This window comes from Blastomyces gilchristii (assembly GCF_000003855.2).
Source record: "Blastomyces gilchristii SLH14081 genomic scaffold supercont1.9, whole genome shotgun sequence".
In the NCBI taxonomy this organism is placed as follows: Eukaryota; Fungi; Ascomycota; class Eurotiomycetes; order Onygenales; family Ajellomycetaceae; genus Blastomyces; species Blastomyces gilchristii.
The window spans coordinates 2,231,453-2,250,779 of NW_003101674.1; the positions used below are offsets into that span (position 1 = coordinate 2,231,453).

General features: G+C 48.4%; 8 protein-coding genes and 1 non-coding gene across 9 annotated transcripts; 3 read left to right on the forward strand and 6 right to left on the reverse strand.

The window, feature by feature from the left end:
* Positions 1 to 5: 5 nt before the first annotated feature.
* BDBG_04734 (stress-induced-phosphoprotein 1) lies at positions 6 to 3,328 on the reverse strand. The gene is made up of 5 exons (XM_002624824.2): positions 3,034 to 3,328; positions 2,772 to 2,965; positions 1,983 to 2,700; positions 1,323 to 1,917; positions 6 to 1,213 (listed from the first exon to the last, which is right to left on the reverse strand). The coding sequence occupies exons 1-5, from the start codon at positions 3,096 to 3,098 to the stop codon at positions 1,061 to 1,063; spliced, it is 1,725 nt and encodes a 574-aa protein (XP_002624870.1). The 5' UTR covers positions 3,099 to 3,328; the 3' UTR covers positions 6 to 1,060.
* A 72-nt stretch (positions 3,329 to 3,400) lies between these two features.
* BDBG_04735 (DNA-directed RNA polymerase III subunit RPC6) lies at positions 3,401 to 6,541 on the forward strand. Its single transcript, XM_002624825.2, has 2 exons — positions 3,401 to 3,973; positions 4,041 to 6,541. The coding sequence occupies exons 1-2, from the start codon at positions 3,699 to 3,701 to the stop codon at positions 4,855 to 4,857; spliced, it is 1,092 nt and encodes a 363-aa protein (XP_002624871.1). The 5' UTR covers positions 3,401 to 3,698; the 3' UTR covers positions 4,858 to 6,541.
* On the reverse strand, positions 5,208 to 7,357 carry BDBG_04736 (inhibitor-growth protein 3). The gene is made up of 2 exons (XM_002624826.2): positions 6,911 to 7,357; positions 5,208 to 6,840 (listed from the first exon to the last, which is right to left on the reverse strand). The coding sequence occupies exons 1-2, from the start codon at positions 6,960 to 6,962 to the stop codon at positions 5,549 to 5,551; spliced, it is 1,344 nt and encodes a 447-aa protein (XP_002624872.1). The 5' UTR covers positions 6,963 to 7,357; the 3' UTR covers positions 5,208 to 5,548.
* Positions 6,874 to 9,466, forward strand: BDBG_04737 (histone deacetylase HOS2). The gene has a single exon (XM_002624827.2). It carries the CDS (start codon positions 7,617 to 7,619, stop codon positions 9,078 to 9,080), a length of 1,464 nt encoding a protein of 487 aa, XP_002624873.1. The 5' UTR covers positions 6,874 to 7,616; the 3' UTR covers positions 9,081 to 9,466.
* Positions 8,469 to 13,240, reverse strand: BDBG_04738 (oxysterol binding protein). Its single transcript, XM_031721815.1, has 8 exons — positions 12,814 to 13,240; positions 12,571 to 12,657; positions 12,296 to 12,401; positions 12,102 to 12,212; positions 11,734 to 12,009; positions 11,410 to 11,659; positions 11,020 to 11,333; positions 8,469 to 10,945 (listed from the first exon to the last, which is right to left on the reverse strand). The coding sequence occupies exons 1-8, from the start codon at positions 12,881 to 12,883 to the stop codon at positions 10,462 to 10,464; spliced, it is 1,698 nt and encodes a 565-aa protein (XP_031578695.1). The 5' UTR covers positions 12,884 to 13,240; the 3' UTR covers positions 8,469 to 10,461.
* A 1,208-nt stretch (positions 13,241 to 14,448) lies between these two features.
* Positions 14,449 to 15,866, forward strand: BDBG_04739 (polysaccharide deacetylase; the record flags this gene model as incomplete). The annotated part of the gene is made up of 1 exon (XM_002624829.2): positions 14,449 to 15,866. Exon 1 carries the CDS (start codon positions 14,946 to 14,948, stop codon positions 15,864 to 15,866), a length of 921 nt encoding a protein of 306 aa, XP_002624875.1. The 5' UTR covers positions 14,449 to 14,945.
* On the reverse strand, positions 14,556 to 14,629 carry BDBG_17175. The gene has a single exon. It is a non-coding gene; the product is annotated as a tRNA-Arg (tRNA).
* A 263-nt stretch (positions 15,867 to 16,129) lies between the features above and the next one.
* Positions 16,130 to 17,292, reverse strand: BDBG_04740 (uncharacterized protein; the record flags this gene model as incomplete). The annotated part of the gene is made up of 4 exons (XM_002624830.1): positions 16,130 to 16,264; positions 16,361 to 16,545; positions 16,682 to 16,855; positions 17,001 to 17,292. 4 exons carry the CDS (start codon positions 17,290 to 17,292, stop codon positions 16,130 to 16,132), a joined length of 786 nt encoding a protein of 261 aa, XP_002624876.1.
* Positions 17,293 to 17,944: 652 nt separating this feature from the next.
* Positions 17,945 to 19,174, reverse strand: BDBG_04741 (isochorismatase family hydrolase). Its single transcript, XM_002624831.2, has 2 exons — positions 18,925 to 19,174; positions 17,945 to 18,796 (listed from the first exon to the last, which is right to left on the reverse strand). Exons 1-2 carry the CDS (start codon positions 19,018 to 19,020, stop codon positions 18,128 to 18,130), a joined length of 765 nt encoding a protein of 254 aa, XP_002624877.1. The 5' UTR covers positions 19,021 to 19,174; the 3' UTR covers positions 17,945 to 18,127.
* Positions 19,175 to 19,327: the final 153 nt, after the last annotated feature.

The window sequence follows — 19,327 nt, forward strand, 5'->3', positions numbered from 1 at the left end:
GAAGCGCCGGCGTGCGGGTTTTTAATTTTCATAAGTTCAAAAAAAAAAGTTTGGACTGTACATTTTGTCCGCTATTTTTCTCTGAATGCACTACTTCACTCAAACTTGTAACTCTTTTTAAGAGTTCACTTTTATGCTTGTCAATTCAAATTTCGCGCCAAAGCGACAGCGGTCTGGAAATTCCGCTGGAGCAGCCCTACCCCCCTCCGGAGAGGAGTTACTTACAGAGCTAAATGAAGCATGGAAACATTTCACAAGGCACCTTTTTTACAACAAGCTTTGATGTTCTATTCGTCTGGCACCAATTTCCAAGCTGCCTTTAGCACTTGCGATTTTCACGACGCTTTTACTAGGGGATTATTCAGATAGCAGAGAGAGGAAATGAAGGCACTTCTCATATGGGAGATCATGGCTGAATGGGGGTGGCGGGTGTCTATCGGACGTCAGGCAAGACACAAAAGGGGGGTTGGGGTAAATGGCTATTTTCATTCTCAGTCCGTCTGACCAGAGAATGTGATGGCTGCACTGTTTAGAGAAGCGTACCCCGAGACACAGAATAGGTTTGAGTAGGGAGAATTCAGATAAAATTCCACGGAATGCTGTACACATGCATGTATGGCATGAGCATGGCCAAGTAACTAATCACTTCATTCGCCTGTTCCAACGATGTGACTCTGTTTGACTCAATGCAAAATATGTCGAGTGCACGGGGCAAATTATTATTATTTTTCTTGTCCATTTTTCGTTTTTATTTTTTGGAGAATTTATGGTATAGACTGAAACCCTCATTTGAACACGCTCCAAAGAATGCCAAAAAAGTAAAGCACAAATCCTGCTGGAAGAGTAGCACAGTTGAAGCTTTCGTAATCAGCTCACCTCGTCACTGGTAAAATGGTTGCATTGGATGCTTGATCGTAATTTCTTCCAGCTCCCCCCATCAGCTGCTAAGAAAACAAGCACAGAAACACAAACAACAGTCATAACATCTCGTATCCGGTCACATTCAAGCTATAAGCATTTGACCACCACCATTAAAGGTTGGACATGGAACGCGCGATATCTATCTTCCAACACGGATGACGCCTGCGGCCACCAGCTTCTGGATCTTCATCCGCACACCAGGATTCTTCATGTGCTCCTGCAGCGCAGCCGGGTCGCCCTTGGCTTGTTGGAGTATAGTTTGCATAACGGGGTCTTGAAGAATGGACATAATCTAGATATATTAGTGGTAGGTTAGTGACCTTTTAGCCATTTTTTATTATTTTACAGCAGAGTTGCACCAGATCGCGGGCGATGATAGGAAAGAGGCAAAAAAACCGTACCTCAGGGTCACGCTGAATTCTCTCTGCAGTTTCTTCTTCTGTCTCACCAGCACGAGCGCTGAACTGAGCCTCCAGCGCTTTTTGTTGCTGTTGCTCAATCTCACGGGTATGGGCACCGGTTTCGTCGTGTTCAGCGGCCTCAGCACACACGTCCATACATTTGTTATATTCTTTCATGGCAAAAAGAGCCTGTGCTTTTCTCAAATATGCACGGATAAATTTCGGGTCTCTCTTAATCGCTTCGTCGCAATCTTGAACCGCTCCTGGGAAGGCCATGAGCTTGATCAAAGCCGCAGCACGGTTGCTATATCCCCGTGGATCTTCCGGCGCCCGTTTCGTCATTTCAGTGTAGGCGTCGACGGCGGCGGGCCAGTCTGCATCCTTGAACTTTTGGTTACCGAGCTCTCTTGCCTTTTCGGCTTCTTCGGGGTTAATGTAAGACTCTTTTTCAGCCTTGATTTTGGCTTTTTCAGCATTTCGAAGTTTGGTCAAGATATCTGGGGTACGGTGTTCTGTTAAAGACTTCTGGTAATTGACGATTGCCTTGGCCAGATCTCCCATCTTCTCGTAAGAGGTACCAATTCTTCCGAAGGCTCTATTCCATCTCTATTAGTGAGGTTCACTAGGATCTCTAGGGTAGTGTTGTGGATTTCGGCTTACTTTGCAATGATCTTAAAATCGGCCAGCATTTCTCTTCCCTCAGTAACTGCCTTCTCGCAAATTTCAATCGCTCCTTGATAGTCGCCCTTCTCAAATTTGGCAGCACCAATATTGGTAAGGTATGTGATGTCCTTATTCAGCTCCCATGCTTTGCTATAGTGTTCAATCGCATCGTCGAATTGCCGTTTCTTGTAAAATTCTGTACCAAGCTGCTTTTCTTTATCGCCGGCTTCCTTGGCCTTTCGTTTCGCAATCGCTTCCTCGTCTTCGGGCTCAGGTTCTGGTTCGGGCTCGTGAGCTTTCTTGGGTTGTGGCGCATCGGGCATTTTAACATCCTCCTCTGCTTCCCTTGTGACACCTCCAGACTCGGGAGGAGGAGCAAACGACATGTCAATACCAAGCAATACACTCATTACCTGGAGGAATCTAGGATCACGCATCTCTTCTCCGATATTCGCTGGATTTTGCTTCAGTCGTTGAAGCTTTGCCATGAATTCCGGATCGGCCAAGAGGGAGGAGGTTTTAGGGTTCGAGGCAAGTTTGGTGATGAGTTGGGGGTCACTAAACATGCTTCCAAGGCCACCGGTAGGGTCTCCGCCTAGGCCATCCGCTCTTGCTTCTGCATCAATTGCACGTTTGACAGATTCGAGTCCAGCTTTGGCTTGCGCATTGGAAGGGTCCAACTTCAGAGCCTGCTCATATGCATCATTTGCGCCAACTGGGTGCTGGTCAGTAACTGCCAGTCCAGGAAATAATTCAAAAGAGGCCAAGCGGATCCTGTGGGCATACCTAGATCACCTAGTCCATGCATTGCAGCTCCCTTCCGGCCCCAACCCTTCACCCAGTCTGCTTTAAGCTCAGTCGTTTTATTCGCATCTTCAAGAGCCTTTTCAAAGTTCTTGAGGGAGGCATAAGCGCCAGAGCGGTTGGAATACAAAACATGGTTCTCTGGCTCAATTGCAATGGCCTCCGAGAATTTCTCACTGTCTCCAATTTATATTAGTCGAGTGTATCATAACGCCAGCTCCTAGACAAGCATTTAGTGACTTACACAGCCAAGTTGAAGTCCTTCGCTGCGAACGCCTTGTTGCCTTCCGCCTTCAGAGCATCAGCCATTATTTTATTAGAGGTAAGTAGAACAGCAACTGAAAAATACTAAACGGAGAAACTAGAAGCCAATAGGCAGAAGAAATAAATGTTGGTGGTGGGAGGGAGAAATTGCATATGTCACAGAATGAGGGGAAAGTGCTGGGGATTTGTTGGTATAATTAATGTCTCGACGAGAAAGTTTCTGGAAATTTCGAGCTCCGTCGTTACGGCCTCATAACAGCGTAATGGATCCCGGGACCAAGTGACTTAAATACCACGTAATTATGTATGAGAATCAAAGTACTCACGATAGATTACCGTATTGAATACCGTAATCCCTTTACCGTAGCTTGGAACCCGATTTGGAAATATGGTCGACCCCCACATCATAAAAAAAAGTCACTGCCAAACTCCTCGCATAAACAACCACAGCACTCGCACTCTACTCTGCCCGAAAAGAAAGTCCCCTGGTCACCTTGTATTCTACAGTCAGATTTGGGCATATACAGCGAAGCCTAAAATCGGATGGAGGATCACTGTCTGACTATGACTCTTTCAGAACCTCCACGGTGATCCCTCATCTCCTCTGTCCGAGTCTGGAGAACCGCCATCCCGCGCTTTTGAAAAATGTCCGCCTCCGCAGGTGGTTCCTCGAAGGGGGTTGAAATGGCAGATCATAAGGAGCTGGCTTCAGCTCTCTATGCTCGATGTCTTTCCAACTTTCCACCGGATCACCTGTTCTACCAGCAAGATCTGCTCAGCCTAGGTGTTATCCCAAATAACGACCTTGCCTTGTTAATGAAATGCGCCCAGTCACTCGTGGATCAGAGCTTGATGCGTATGCTCTATGGCAGTGATGACCGCCTTGCTTGGAAAATCATCGCTCAGTCAGATGCTGAGAAGTAAGTGTTTGACTGTCGTCGTTTTGCCAGGTGATGACATTTGGCTAACGTAACATCTACAAAAAAGACTCCAGAACCTCAATGCCGAAGAACGTCTTATATACAGCGTGGTCGAATCAACGGGCCGCAGTGGCGTTTGGACACGGACGATCAAATCGCGAACAAATCTACATCAGACCATCGTGAACCGCTGCCTGAAATCGCTCGAAACCAAAAACTACATCAAATCTGTTCGCAATGTCAAATATCCACAGAGAAAAATGTACATGCTGTCTGGCCTGCAGCCGAGTGAAGAAGTCACTGGTGGCGCCTGGTTCACAGATGGAGTTTTGGATGCCGATTTCATCCGGGGGCTGGGAGGCTGGATCGAACACTGGGTGAGCGCCAGGAGCTGGTACGACCGCGCTGCAGCGGAACGTAAGGCTGCAAAGAGACAAAAAATTCGTCCGGATAACGCCAAGGAGGAACCACAATACCTGCCCTATCTCCCATCCTACAACGGATACCCGACCGTGACTGATATCACCAACGCCATCAACAACTCCGGCCTAACCCCAGTCACAATGGGCGAATCTAGCATTGCCCAACTACTCGAGATGCTCTGCTTTGACGGGAGGCTGATCTCTCTCCGCGATGGGGCTGCATATAAGAGCGTAAAGAAACCAAACCAGATATCACTGCAGCGCGACCTGGGCTTACAAACCAGCGACCAAACGGACCAGGATAAAACAGATCAAGATAGCCTTACGCTGGGCGGAAACGGCATGACGGAGGCTCCCTGCGGACGATGTCCTGTGTTTGCGCTGTGCCAGGAAGGCGGACCGGTCAATGCGGAGAATTGTGAATACTTCGACGAGTGGATAAAGAAGTCTTTGGCGTTTTGAACATGGAAAAGGATTTTGGAATACTCATTTTTTTCGTATATCTCTCAACCGATCTGTTAACCTCAACCCTTGCGTCTACAAATTTATCTCCCGGTCTACGAATTTGCCCATCACTTTTTCCTACATTCCGACGATCTGCAGTGAAGCATATATTGAGAGATATATCGCACGAACAATTACCGGCTTATATACGATCCCATACGATCCCATACCAATAGTTGCCATGAATATCACCATGGTTGAACAAATAAGCGTGAGACAACTCACCACAAAAGAAATCTGATGTTTGATATACCACATGTATATGTAGCATAGCATAGCGACGGTGTTTTATCGGTGTTTGATTTCTTGTTTTTTCCCGGTGCTTCTTCTATTCATTATGCTGCCATAAGATTAGATAGCGGGTTGGGAGGGAAATTTTACCACCGGGGACGTTTTAATAGAGCAGGAGGGTACAAGCTGTCTTTCCCTGGATTTGATTTTATGTTATTGTTTTTATCATTCATCCTATGGATGTATCTACGATACACTCCATGCCCGAGAAAGGCAAAGATGCAAACCATAACAAGTGACAGAAGCAGAAGCGGGTCTGCCATTCTCCAATGTAACTGGGTATATTGCCCACAACCTAAGCCGTAACTGAATCATTACCAAAAGAAATACGTAAAAGCAAACCCTCCACCCTTCCACTCTACTTCCCCAAATTCTTCCTACACTCCTCACAATACCAAGTGCCCAACGGCTCCCTCGTCAACCCCACACACTTCCAATGAAACCACTCATACGGACAATCATCATTATCACACGCCACCATATCCCCATGACTAACACTACGACACGTACAATACGTCTTCGTATCCTCCCCACCATCATCTTCCTCATCTTCGTCCCCTTCCTCCTCTGACTCCCCACCACCAGCCGCCCGAGCCGCGCCTCCCGCATTCCGCCTCAGCGGCGGCGGATGATTCTCCGCTTCCGAAACCTCAGCGCTGCTCAGGACGGACTCATCCTCCTCCTCCTCCGCTAGCCCTGTAACAGAGGATGGAGATTTCTTCCTCGACGCAGCTGCGGCTACAGAAACATTTCCCGGAAGGGTTTTCAACCGGCCATTCCCGCTCGATGAGCGCTTTGTGGATTTTCCAACCGCGGCGGTTTTTCGTCGCGCCTGTTGTTGGTGCGGGGCGACTTTCTTTGCTGGTGGCTTTTTCACGGCTGTGGTGGCACGGGGTCCTGCGCTGCCTGCGCGCGAGGCCCCGGGGGTACCGGGTTTGGGCGTGCCGGGTCCAAGGGATGACTGCCGTAGGTTCGAGGAGGCTGCAGGGAGTGTCCCGAGCGATGCATTTAGACGTCTACGTTTGTTCTCCGTAGCGCCTGCGGAGGACTCCCGATGACGGTGTTGCAGATGTAAAGCAGCAGAGGCAGGGGTGGCCGGCGCGGAGTTTCGCGTGGCGGTCTGAGACGCTGCGAGAGCGGAGGCGCTTGGCGATGGACGACCAGCGGCGGTGTTTAGTCTTTGGGATAGGTTATATTGTAGAGTTGAATTTCCGGACGTGGGGTTTAAGGGGGAGGCGTATGATGTTTCCGCGGATGTAGATTCCGGGAATATTGGCTTTTGTGGCTCGCGGTATTGTTCTTTATTTCGGAAGAGGGAAGGGATGGGTGGATCTTTCGAAAGGACTCCATCGTTTTGCAGTTCCCTAATCTTAACGTCCAATTTCTTGATTTGGCGATCGAGTAACACGCATGCCTTCTCGCTTAGAAGGATCTTCTCGTCCTGTAGGACTTGACTCCGGTCCAAATTCTGTAATATCGCTCTGCTGTAACTCTCTTCCTTGGGATTCGGCGCGTGGCTACCATTCTGCCGGATGAATTTTTGTAGGCTCGCGTCGCGTGAATTTATCGTAGCACGGCATTCTTGCATTATTTTATCCTTAGCTTGGATCTCCTCCATCAAATGAGTGATCTCCGCCGGCAAGTTCGCGACTGTATCAGGTTAAACAGTTAGTTAGGGTAAGGTAAGGTATAAAATAGGTTCTTCCCAGAGAATACCTACCATCATGAATAAACTGCTCCAGCACGGTGGAGCAATCTTCCGTATGAGCCATATTCACCAAGTCAGGCTACACCATATGTCGATATGGTTACGATCTCGGATCCACGCCACCAAGGGCCGTCTGCAGGGGGGAAGTATGAGGTGACGAAAGCGTTGAGCCGCGTTGGGTATAAAACCTATTTCCAGGAGTAACCTGATCCCGCTGAGAGAGACAAATGCAATTTCCCCGTCGCGTTGGCGGCGAGACGGGAATCAGTGGTGGTGAGGTGAAAAGTAGCAACCTTGGAAGCAGATTGCAAACATGATGACGATGCGCAAGAAAGCGTCGAGAAATCGAGACTCTGCCGAAAGAGGACTAGTCTGATCACGTGTGTGCACGGACCGTAATTCCGGCCCGACCAGAGTCTAATTCGCCACAGCAGGGTTGGTACGCTAGCTGGATTCGTGCTAGTGTGGTGTGGCGCTGCATATCGAACTTCTCGTGATTGGATCTCGATTCAATGTCAACCTCCTTCACCAACTGGCAACACGGAACAATTAATGCGCCTGCTGTTAACGTCCCTGATATCGCGTATTGACGTTTTGAGACACATTTCATTTTTGCTACGGTTTGCAGACATCAGCGGGGTTCGATCATGAGAAGATCCCGAAACCTGAGAACCCCCCAATTCCTCTGATCCTGTTGCAATTCTTCCCTTTCTTTCCCATGGCCAGATCCACGATTGTCCAGGAATATGCCTCGCCAGCGGTGGCCCAAACATCGCTATCATTAGACCGCAAGACGTCGCGTGAAGTGGAGAATGAAGGCTTCAAGAGGCCAAAGGGATACACGGTATCATGGCACGCAAACCCGGACGTCGAGCCGCACCATTTCGGCTCGTCGCATCCGATGAAACCATGGCGACTCACCCTCACCAAGCAGATAGTCATGGCCTACGGCATGCACCACGCTATGGACCTGTACAAGACGCGCGAGGCCACATATGAGGAGATGGCCGAATTTCACACCCGGGAGTATCTAGATTTTCTCCAATCAGTCATCCCCTCCGACATGGAAGAGAGCTCTCTCCTCGACCGCATGGCCGGCTTCAACTTTGGCGACGACTGCCCCGTCTTCGACGGGCTCTTCAACTACTGCTCCCACTACGCCGGCGGCACTCTCGACGCCGCGCGCAAGCTCTGCAACAACCAGTCCGAAATCGCCATCAACTGGTCCGGCGGCCTGCACCACGCCAAGAAATCCGAAGCCAGCGGCTTCTGCTACATCAACGACATCGTCCTGGGCATCCTGCAGCTGCTCCGCGTGCACCCGCGTGTCATGTACATCGACATCGACGTGCACCACGGCGACGGCGTCGAGCAGGCCTTCTGGTCCACCGACCGTGTCCTCACCGTCTCCTTCCACAAGTACGACAAGGACAACTTCTTCCCCGGCACCGGCGGCCTGGACGACACGGGGCCCTCCAACCCGCTCAACCCCGGCGCGCACCACGCGCTCAACGTGCCTCTGCACGACGGCATAGAGGACGGCGAGTACGTCTCGCTCTTCAAAACCATCGTCGGCCCAGCCATCCGCACCTACCAGCCCGGCGCGATCGTCCTCCAATGCGGCGCCGACAGCCTCGGCTGTGACCGGCTGGGCTGCTTCAACCTGAACATCCGCGCCCACGGCGCCTGCGTCGCATACACCAAGAGCTTCGGCCTGCCGACGCTGGTCGTGGGCGGCGGTGGGTATACGCCGCGCAACGTGTCGCGCCTCTGGGCGTACGAGACGGCCATCTGCATCGACGGCGCGCAGGACATCAACCCGCGCCTGCCGGACTCGCTGCCCTTCCGCACCCACTTCAAGCCGGACTGCTCGCTCTTCCCGCCGCTGTCGGATATGCGCCGGCTGGAGAACCGGAACTCGAAGGCGTACCTGGAGTCGGTGACGCAGGCGGTGCTGGAGCAGCTGCGCTACATCAAAGGCGCGCCGAGCGTGCAGCTGAGCCATATCCCGCCGGATATTATGGGTTTGCGGGAGGATGTGGAGAGGGAGATTGAGGAGGAGAAGGAGATGATGGAGGCGGAGCAGGAGGATAGGGATGGGGCGGGGAGTAGTGGGGATAGGTGGAGTCGGAGGAGGGATATGGAGAGAGCGCTAGGTATACCGGGGGAGTTGTATGCTTGAGTCTCCCCTTGGGCGCGGACCTCTTTTTCCCTTTTTTTGTCTCTTTTCTTTTCTTGTGATTGCGATTTCTAGGCTGTTATTTTTGTTGGTGTATTTTTATTTTTATTTTTTTTCTTTCCTATTCCCCCTTCGTCTCTTATTGTCTACATTTAGAGTATTTTCTTTTTGTATCTGCTGTGGATAGTGTGGCTGGATGGATTTGGCATGGAGTTATTTTCTTGGAGTTTCTCGACGGATCGCTTATTGTTTTCTTTCTACCTCCTTGTTAAAAGAGTGCTCCTCTATAGTGTAAAGTAATAATACCCTTGAGTTTCTACCACCTAACTTACTTCCAATAGGCAATGCCGAGTCATATCCTATCGTCAATTCTCTCTTATGATAAAAATAATATTCTATATATAAATATATGCATATGGATAACCAACTGAAAATAATGCAAAAAGTAATTAAATCCATACCTAACTAGGTAGAGGTGAAAAACAACCACAAATTGTTGAAAAGTGGTTATAAAAAGCCGTGAGAATAAACATCCTCCTCAATACATAAGAGAAGGTTCCTAAAATCTCCTAATTGATGAAAACGGTGATTTTTTCCTCCTTAGGTATTCGAAAAAAAAGTGGGGGTTCATGATTTTGTTTTGGACGATACATACCGGTGCCCAATGCCAATGCCAATGCTGATAAGAGTAAGGATAAACAGTAAACAAATAAACAATAATCGTCATCGTCATCCATCATGAAAGAAAGAAAGCGAAAAGGAAAAAAAAAAAACCAAAGAATAACAATGTTTGGTAGGGGAGGGGTGGTAGTGGTGGTTGAGCTCGGAGGCGAGGCCAGTACAGTTAGAGGATATATGTTCGATTCCTCCTCTCATCCCTGAGTTGTTTTTCTTTGGCTTTTTTTTTTACTTTTCGTTCGATTCCTTTTTTCTTCCTTCTCTTAAAAGAAGGAAGGGAAATGAAATGTAAACATGTTAAGCCAGGCCATTAAAACTCCAGACGTTCGTCCCAGCCCCAACGTCGCTGACTCATATAGGTTCTTTTTTGTCTCCCCCCTTCAATTTTATTTTATTTTTCTTTCCGCAAGAAACAAATTAGGTCGGCCGGTTGGTGGTGTATTGTTAAGAATATTTTCGGAGGGGACGAATGGGCTGGCAGTGATGTTTAGCCCGGGTTTCCACGCATGAAACTTGCGATGTGCCAGTTGTAGTGTAGGCCAATGGACACGCTTTTAGTTAATTAATGAAGAAGTTGGCGCCGTGAATGAGATGGTTCAAGCAAAGTTGTATATATATTAGGGCGAGGAATCAGGCTGAGAAAAGCGCAGCGCAAAGCCAGATCTAGGGAGGGGAAGAAGAAATCGGCCTCCTTTCTTTCCATTCTTTAACTTTGCGCGTCGACGAAATCGTCATCGTCTGAAGCGGTGGAATCCCGCCCATTCAGGGATCGTGTTTGTGTTGTGCTTTTTGTGGCCTGCAGCGGCGTCATGATATTTGACATGTCTTGGGGGTTGTAACCTGCGGAAGCGGAAGCTTGGGCGGGGGCATCTCCTTGGCCATCCCCACCCAAGATATCCATGGCGCCGGCTGAGTTTCCTGGCTTTAGCATCTTGTTCTCATTAAGGTGCCCGTCGTTGCTACCCTCGGTAAAGTCTATGAGATTGTCATTATTATTATGTTGTTGGGCGATTGGAGCTTTCGTGGTGGCGGTGGTTGCCAGTTGATCAGAAGAGGCGCCAGCTTCTACGTTATTTGATCGTGATGAGGGATGGGGTGGTATCTCGAATTGACAGGAAGGCTTTTGGCCCGGGAGAATTGCTGCAACACAAAGGATTTGTTTCACGGCGACCGCCGGATTGTTTGCGTCTCTGTTGGGTAAAGAAGGTTAGGATTAAAAGGCAATAGGAAAACGGATTCCATTGGCGAATAATTTTCAACCTACATTTTCGCATTCAGAATCCACTCAAGATCCTCTTCACCTTCCTCAGGTCTCCCCGGCCCGCCTTGAACTACACGGAAAAGTTTGGGCCGCCATTCGACTCCATCTTCCACCCTCTTTGATGCCTCAAGCCGCTGCCTATCTTCAACTTTGGTTTTCTCTTCCGTGGCAAGATCATGGTTCCGAGCAATTAGCGCTTGGACTGTACTACTCCAAAGTCTCTGCGATTCACGAGGCTCCTGCTCTTCTATTGGTCTGACGAGAGGAGGCGTGTGCTTTGCATTTGTCGCATTGAAAAGAAGCTCCTTTTGTCCAGTCTGTGTGTTCCGTTAGCCACAACAGCGTGAGAAAACAAGGGGAAAGGGAAATAGATGTATGCCTGTAAGCACATACAGCAACATTTTTTATGAACATCTCACCGTTCCAAAGCCCTGATAGCTCATAGAGTATCTCTCCTGTTTTGTCATCTTTTATGGCACCCCCGATGGCATTGTAGGTTCCAGAAAAATAACCTTTGGTTCTGAACTCTATATCCGCCGACAAATTGTTCTCGGGACATCTTACGTAGCTATGATCTCCGAGTTCATACTTCATCTTTCCCCACAGGATACCTCGAGCATACATATTCGGTTGAGTCACGATACTACAAAAATTAACGGGTTAGCAGAACAAAGGCATAGATAGATAATCGTCAGAATTTTCAACATTTCAACATACTATCTTTCACCCTTTCCAGGTTCGCCCCTATTCAGGAAGGACAGTATTGCTATTCCTTCCATCATGCTTGCAGCTGAATTTCCCAGAAATTTACTGCGCGGTTTCAGCGTCCCGTCGATTCGTATATGATGTTCGGGGGCCATGAAAAAGTAGCTCGACTTGGGAGGATGGTGGGAAGTTTGTTCGGAAATGTAGTAGCTGCGGGTGCCATCCTCGTAATCCCAATAACATGTAAAAGTTTCACCCAGGATCGGATTCAATGGCTTTTTAACACCCCTAGCATCAATGGCCCACCACACAGGAACTTGTTAGTCACGACAATTTTGCTGTTGAAAGAGATCCCTTTAAATCTCATTTTCAAGACGTACAAAGGTCTTATATGCCATCCACTGAGGTAGAACTTAACCACGGACACGAATCGTTGGACAGGGTCGTCAATTGCCGGCATTGGAAGGAGCGTTTCGGGGTGGGCCATGAAGCTGTTCATGATTTGATTTCCGTTAGCCAATTGCTTGTTCTTCATCTGCGAAGTGTAACCCATCAATGGAATTCCCCAACGCACTTTGTGATCCGTTCCAGCATTGATCGGGGTTCCAGTATGAATGTGGGAAGCGTAACTCTGCCCAGGTCCGCACCCGGCCGCAATTGCGAAATAATATGAGTGAGGACTAAAAAAATTGACCATGCAAATAAAACGATTAGTATCTAAGCCTTGATATATCAAACTGCACATCCTGCTGAGGGGAAGGTAGATAAATGATAGAGGGAGGAGGGGGGGGGGGGGGGGGGAAGACTCTGGAGGCCACAAATATAAAATTACTCTGGAATGGGACTCACCATTCCCCTGCTCGGGTTCTACCACCGTCTCATCCTCTGCACTGGGCGAAGATGCGCCGCTCGACTCATCGAAGGACGAAACACTATCTATATAGGCCACAAAAGGTGCAAAACAAGAGTAGGTGATTAGCAAACCATTTTTCAGGCCGTAGAAGTTATAATTCCACAAGAGATCCCGGGTAGTTATAAGGTGAAATAAAACCAGTCGCAATTTATATAGACTTCAGGAAGTTCGTGACGCACTATTCTTGGAGGACCTTGAGCGGCTCTGTTGGTGGCCCTGCTGGAGGACCAAGGGGATCTTTGGGAGCATGTCGGCAGTCTTTCCACTGCAAATATCTCTTTTTTTTCTCGTATTATATTTTCGGATTTTTATTGTAATTTTCAATTAGGCGTCTTTGGAATGTCTCTCGTCGTGCAGAAAAGGAACAATTGGCGTAGGGAAAGAAAAGAAAGGAAAAGAAAAGAAGCAGCTAGATGTTCCGTTGGTCAAGGCATCGAGGATATTAATGGTTGAATCACAAGCTCAGGAGGGAATGCTACGAATATTCAGGTGCGGAGTGATAGCAACAAGGGCGGAGTGAATTTAAGTGGAAAAAAAAAAAAAAAAAGAAAAGAAAAGAAAAGAAAAGAAAAGAAAAAGAAAAAGAAAAAGAAAAAGAAATCAGCTGTGGGCCTGGAGCGGAAATGGATCTTTAACTAAATAATAATATAGCAAGGTTGAGCAGAGGTAAGGGTGGTCCTTGGATAGGCTACTTCCTCCTAGGTACAGTACCAACAAGCAACAACCAACGATTCAGCACAAGGGAGAGACGAAATCAGATAGGGTGTAGACAGACAGACAGACAGACAGACAGACAAAGGGCACGGCGTCACAGGGTATGTATTGATATGTATACAGGAGGAGAAAAAGAAGTGGGTGGTGTCGTGGTGAGAGGAGGGTGTGAGAGGGTTGGAGGGAGGGTTGGAGTTGAAGTGAGTGAGTGAGAGCGTAGGAAGTAACTAACTTGGCTAAGTTAGTTATAACTATTTCCCTTCCCCTTCCCGCTCAAGGCAGGCAGGTGTGGTGTGTGGTGTGGTATGGTTTGGTATGACGGAACCCTGGGTGGGACTTTGTGCGCCAAGCCCAGCACACGGCAAGCAACAACTACTGCGTACGCTGCGTAGATTCCGGGCCCCGAAGAGCGGCTCTGGCTTGCTTGTTGTGGCTTGCAGTCCAGTCCTGTCCTGTCCTGTCCAGTCAGTCCTGTCCTTGGTAACTAACATGTAGTTAAGTTACTCCGTACTCTGTACTCCGTACTGTACTTAACTACATATATAATATTTTTTTCGCCCCTCCCTCCTCAACCCTGCACATCTCACTCTCTCCCTCCCAGTCCCCCACCACCCTGGGTTTCACATGGATGAGATGTTGATATTGATCCTAGCCCTCCTCCTCGGTTATGGTCATGTCTGCCAGGGTTATGCAATCAATAGAACTATGGATGCCTGCTTCAACCACCCAGATCTCCCCCGCCCCCCGCCCCCCGCCCCCCGGCCCTCCATTTTCCATTCTGGTTGTTATCTGATCCTGCCTTCAATTCGATATCATTTACTATGCGCACGTCCTGCTAAGTAGTTACACACAGAACATGCAAATACGCGTGTTCCTTGCACTCTGGGATTTTGCAACTGGGCGCGAGCGGGGAAGAGGGGGACGACGGGAAATAAAATCGTAGGGAAGTTGCGATGCCTAATCACTAGGTACTCTCACACCAGACTCTCTGATATTCTCCTGTTCCAGCGCTTCCCTCGCAAAGGCATAGGATAGGATAGGGTTCATTCAACCCTCCTTGCAAATTCCAATTGGCCTAGTCACGACCTACTTTACTCCTTACCAAAAAAAAGAAAAAGAAAAGAAATTCAACCTTCCCAGATATGTAAAGAATGTACGAGGAACCTAAGATCAAAGAAAAGTGAAAGATGGGAAAAAATGATATAATAAACGACCACGGTGCGATTCGAACGCACAAATCTTTGGTGCCGAAAACCAACGCCTTAACCATTAGGCCACGCGGCCCGCTTGTAGTATTATTATTAATAATCCCAATTTCTCTTTGGCCATCAGTTCTATCTCCGAGATTATAAACAGAACAACCACCCCCGATCGATAGAAGAGCTGTGCAAGTTGGATATGATACATGAGTTACATGAGTGCCTTTTACGAGATTTATAATGAAAAGAATAATGCAGACCAGGTTACTCATGTCATCTGAAGCCACCCGGCTAGCTAATTATCTAATTGACCACCAGTCCCTCATCGAAATCAACATTCATACATCCATTACATGATAACATCCATGTAGATAGATGCACGACCCTTGCCGCTGCCCCTCATGTACACTCTACTAATAATACTCCTAATAACCGTAGGGGTGGTAATCCCTCCAGCTCTGCTATACCTAATCTACAAACCCCCCACCTCCCTAATCCAGTACTTCCAGCTCCGCTGGCCTGATATCCTGTGGCTCGGGCCCATCCCCTCAACCTCAACCTCAACCTCAACTATCAGCAACAGCAACAGCAACAGCAACAGCAACACAGCGAGCAGAGACAAATTAATAGCCCTGACAATTGATGACGGACCAAGTCCCTACATCGCTGAGATCCTTCAGATCCTCAAAGCCAACGATGCAACCGCCACGTTCTTCCTCATCGGCTCGAACATCACTGACAGTATCACAGGTGCAGAGACAAACACAAGCAAGGCGAAAGCAGCAGAGACGCCGCAAACACAGACAGAAACACTCCACAACCTCCTCCGCGCCGGCAACGAATTAGCCAACCACGCCATGCGCGATGAGCCGTCATGGCGCCTCTCCGACGCAGAGCTCATCGCCCAGATAAAAACCGTCGAGCGCAAAATACAGCATATCTACAACTCCGTATACACCACCACTACTACTACTTCAACACCGAAAAACCCCCCTGAGAATGCACCACAACCACAACCATCACCACCACCAAAACCACCAAAATACTTCCGCCCCGGCTCCGGCTTCTTCACCACGCGCATGCGCCACCTCCTGGCCGCGCTAGGCTACAAGCTCGTCCTGGGCAGCGTGTATCCGCACGATGCGCAGATCCCCTTCCCGCGCGTCAATGCCTGGCACGTCCTCGACCTGGCGCGGCCCGGTGGTATTATCATTTGCCATGACGGGCGGAGATGGACGGCGCCGATGTTGCGGGTGGTGCTGCCTGAGTTGGGGAGGAGGGGGTATCGGGTTGTTACTGTTACGGAGTTGGTCGGCGGATAGGGGCTAGATGTATATATAAGGCTAGATGTATATATAAAGGTATATATATATATGTGTGAATCGCTTTGAAATTTGTCCAGGACAAGAGAAGAGAGGTTCGTGATAGCTATGCTATGGGTTTATGGTAACTATGGTTTATAAATGTCTATGTTTCTAATATTTATCTGTGGGCGTTAATAGAAGGCGGGAAAAAAAAAAAAAAAAAAAAAAAAAAAACCGAAAAAAAGGTCGAGAAAGTTGTAAAATCTCGGACAAACTCAGTTTCATACATCGGTAACGGGTACGTCGCCGTTGGTGATCTCGTGGAGAAATGCCGGATCGGCCTGGTAGAGCATGACATGGAAGTGCTCGATGGCGTGGACGGACTTGAGAGACTTCCAGTTTTTAAACCATATAACCTATTCCACGATGATACGGTTGATTGGTTAGCAAAAACAGGGAGAAAGTTCTTTTTTTTTTTTTTTTTTTTCTTTTGGTACCTAGCTTTCTCACACCTTCTCGGCGGGCATTCTAGACCGAAACGTTTTCTCAACAAACTCATCGATCTCCCTTCGCATGCGCGGGGTTAAGTCATCTGTGGCAGGATCATCTTCGAGTTCAAACTTGGTCCAGATGACAAGGTGGACGATGTCCTTTTCCACCCCATATGGCCAGTCGTTGTAGAGAATTTTGATGTCGTCTGTGTTGCCAAAAGAATAGAATGTTTTTGGGAGGAGGGGAGGGGGATGATTAGTTATTTAGTCGGCCGATATAACTAGAGGCCAGAAAGAGTAGACTATCTCTTTCTGCCAAATCGAAGGGGGAAAAGAACAAACCTGGATGGTCGAATGGTCTTGTCCCGCGGGGTTTCAAATCATCCACCCAACCCAGCCTCTTCTGAACCACGAAATTCAAAACAGAACCGTATTTATCTTTAATCTTTGCGGTGTACTCCAGATACCTCCTCAGCTCGGACGGCACGCGCTGGAGAAGGTGTATTTGATTCGATCCTAAAGTGTTTTAGGTCCAGGCGTATTAGTCCATTCTCGTTCTCTTCTCGAAATCGGGATCTCTTTCTTTTAAACATATATTTTATAAAACAGCGAAGAAAAAAAATAAAAATAAAAAGAAAAGAAAAAGAAAATAACCACTCACCAACTATTTCCTTCACCAGCTCCCAGCTCTGCCGTTCATACTGCGCGTCGGGCGTCGAGAGGCACTTTATAGACTTCTGAGGTAGATCACGGAGATACTCCGGACATTCAGGCGGCCATTGTGATCGCGGGACATTGACGAGCCAGTAAGGGAGAGGCTCTGCTGGTGTTGTAATAGCTGTCTCCTCGTCGACGAGTTCTGTGGTCGTCGTGGTTAATAATGGTGTGATGCGGGCATCATCAGCCGTTTCTGCAACCGCAGCGGGGGCAGCAGGGTCGTTGAGGTGAGGCATCATTCGGACGGGGGAAGGGCGCTAGAATAAACAGCGCTTCGAGGCTAGATTGTTTTTGTTTGACATGACAGAACTCCCCCCGTACGCTTATCTCCTCTGCGCACTCGGGCTTGTTGTAGATGATATAAATTTCTAAAGCATGCGCGGTTTATGGCGCAGTCCCATCCTCTCCTGGCGGCGGGCTGCAACAACCGGACTATTTAGCGCCGAAGCTTAACTAACTAACTAGTTAACTTAACCACCGGCCAGATCTTCCCCGCCACTCGCGGGCCGGCTGCAGGGGTTCGGTCTTTTATCTATATCTAAGGTTTTTGCCACGAGCCGAGCAACCACGCTTTATTTAACTCGTTTGTTTTTGCTGGAATTTGCATCTGGCAGATATGAATGCGCAAACATGAAGTTGTTTTTTTCCCAAGCTCCTTCTCTCACATTGAACGTTGACGTTCTTGGTGGGCTTGCTGGTATGGGAGGGTTTGAGCTGGTAACTAGGGCTGTATGTAACTAGGCTTTGCTTCGGATTTACTGACTGCATTTTCCATTGTACAGAGCTCTGGCAGCTGTGTTCTCACCAGACATTTGAGCCGGTAAAAAGTACTCACCTTCAGAACATATCTAGAACGATCAACATCATCCATCTTCCTAGAAATAGAGATGGTCTCGGGAGTTTGGCGTACTCAGGACTCAGGAGTAGCCCCCAGAATGAATTGCAATGGTGGTATATAGCTAGCTATAACATAGAAAATAAGCAATAAAAACCCAATCCCAACGAAAACTCCAGCTGCTCAAAAAGACAACCAGTTCCCTCCTAAACCCCATCATTTCAAGTCATAAATAACTAACTGCACACTGGTAATAATGTCCTAACTTGCCCTACCTCCGGCCCATCAATATTCACAATCCTCACCCCATGATCTTCCATCTCCTGCTTGGCCGCTTCCCACCCCTTGCCCGGGTCGATACATTTCGTCCCCTCCTCCACTACAAAACAACGAAACCCTCTATCCACCGCATCAACAGCCGTGTCCTTGACGCAGTAATCCCCCGCAAGACCCACAATGAAAACATCCGACGCCTGATGCTCCCTTAACACCGCAGCAAGATCCATATTCACGCCCCCCGTCTCGACACAGTCGTTATTCCCAAATGCGTCTGCAAACGCGGAATACATCTCCATCCGCGCATCCATGCCCTTACGGATATTCACGCTAATCTTATCCGCTTCGATTTCGGGGATGATGCATGCGCCCGGCGTGTTGGCGACGCAGTGGACCGGCCAGAGGCGTTGCGGCTTTGTCTCTGTCTCCCGGCCTGTGGCGGGGTTTGTTAGGGTCGTGGTAGATTGGAATGGGATGTTGTTGGGGGCCGGTTGATTGGCGGCGAAAGATATATGGGATGTCGGGTGGAAGTCTTGTGTGGAGATTTTGACGGCGAAGCCTGGGAGGGAGAGGAGGGAGTTGATGACTGGAGCGAGGGTGCGGCCGCCTTGGATGGCTAAAGTGCCATTCTGTGGATTGGAAAAGTGGTGGGGGGTTATGTTAGAGATAGTGCTTATCAAAGCGTATATGGGAGTCTTGGATGATGTTCTAATATGCGCGGGGGGCTGGATAGTTTACTAAATAGGAGCGGACTCACGGGCGGGCAAAAGTCTTCTTGCATATCAACCACGAGCAACGCGGGACGAAATGAGGCGGATGTAGCCCCATTTAGATTATCACCACTCGATGCCATCGTAGAAATGCCACTCTATGGTGCTTTTCGATTGAGATTGTAGTATCGCACCGGATAGTAGGAAATTTGATTTGCACTGTTCCAGTCCATGGCGGGGTGTTTGTTATCGCTCCTTATCTATCGCGAGGCATCTCCCACGTGAGCTGGATATTGCTGCCCAGGTGTACTCCGTACATCATCTTCAAAAAAGTATTCTTGCAAACGACGTTGATTCAATCTACAAGTGCTCTGTACATATGTTAATTGTAAATTACATGGTGGTTCATGGTTCATGGTTCATTGTTAATCAAATAACTATATACAAAAA

Bases quoted from the DNA above. Each gene is read 5' to 3' on its own strand.
- BDBG_04735 (XM_002624825.2), top strand. From the start codon at position 3,699: ATGTCCGCCTCCGCAGGTGGTTCCTCGAAGGGGGTTGAAATGGCAGAT. The intron at 3,974-4,040 runs GTAAGTGTTTGA...TCTACAAAAAAG, and splicing joins GCTCAGTCAGATGCTGAGAA to ACTCCAGAACCTCAATGCCG.
- BDBG_04741 (XM_002624831.2), bottom strand. From the start codon at position 19,020: ATGGCATCGAGTGGTGATAATCTAAATGGGGCTACATCCGCCTCATTT. The intron at 18,797-18,924 runs GTGAGTCCGCTC...TCCAATCCACAG, and splicing joins AAGAAGACTTTTGCCCGCCC to AATGGCACTTTAGCCATCCA.
- BDBG_04738 (XM_031721815.1), bottom strand. From the start codon at position 12,883: ATGCTCCCAAAGATCCCCTTGGTCCTCCAGCAGGGCCACCAACAGAGC. The intron at 12,658-12,813 runs GTGCGTCACGAA...TGGCCTATATAG, and splicing joins CTCAAGGTCCTCCAAGAATA to ATAGTGTTTCGTCCTTCGAT. The intron at 11,660-11,733 runs GTATGTTGAAAT...TAATTTTTGTAG, and splicing joins CCTGGAAAGGGTGAAAGATA to TATCGTGACTCAACCGAATA.
- BDBG_04734 (XM_002624824.2), bottom strand. From the start codon at position 3,098: ATGGCTGATGCTCTGAAGGCGGAAGGCAACAAGGCGTTCGCAGCGAAG. The intron at 1,918-1,982 runs GTAAGCCGAAAT...GAGATGGAATAG, and splicing joins GATTTTAAGATCATTGCAAA to AGCCTTCGGAAGAATTGGTA. The intron at 1,214-1,322 runs GTACGGTTTTTT...TAATATATCTAG, and splicing joins GAATTCAGCGTGACCCTGAG to ATTATGTCCATTCTTCAAGA.
- BDBG_04736 (XM_002624826.2), bottom strand. From the start codon at position 6,962: ATGGCTCATACGGAAGATTGCTCCACCGTGCTGGAGCAGTTTATTCAT. The intron at 6,841-6,910 runs GTAGGTATTCTC...AACCTGATACAG, and splicing joins GGAGCAGTTTATTCATGATG to TCGCGAACTTGCCGGCGGAG.
- BDBG_04737 (XM_002624827.2), top strand. From the start codon at position 7,617: ATGGCCAGATCCACGATTGTCCAGGAATATGCCTCGCCAGCGGTGGCC.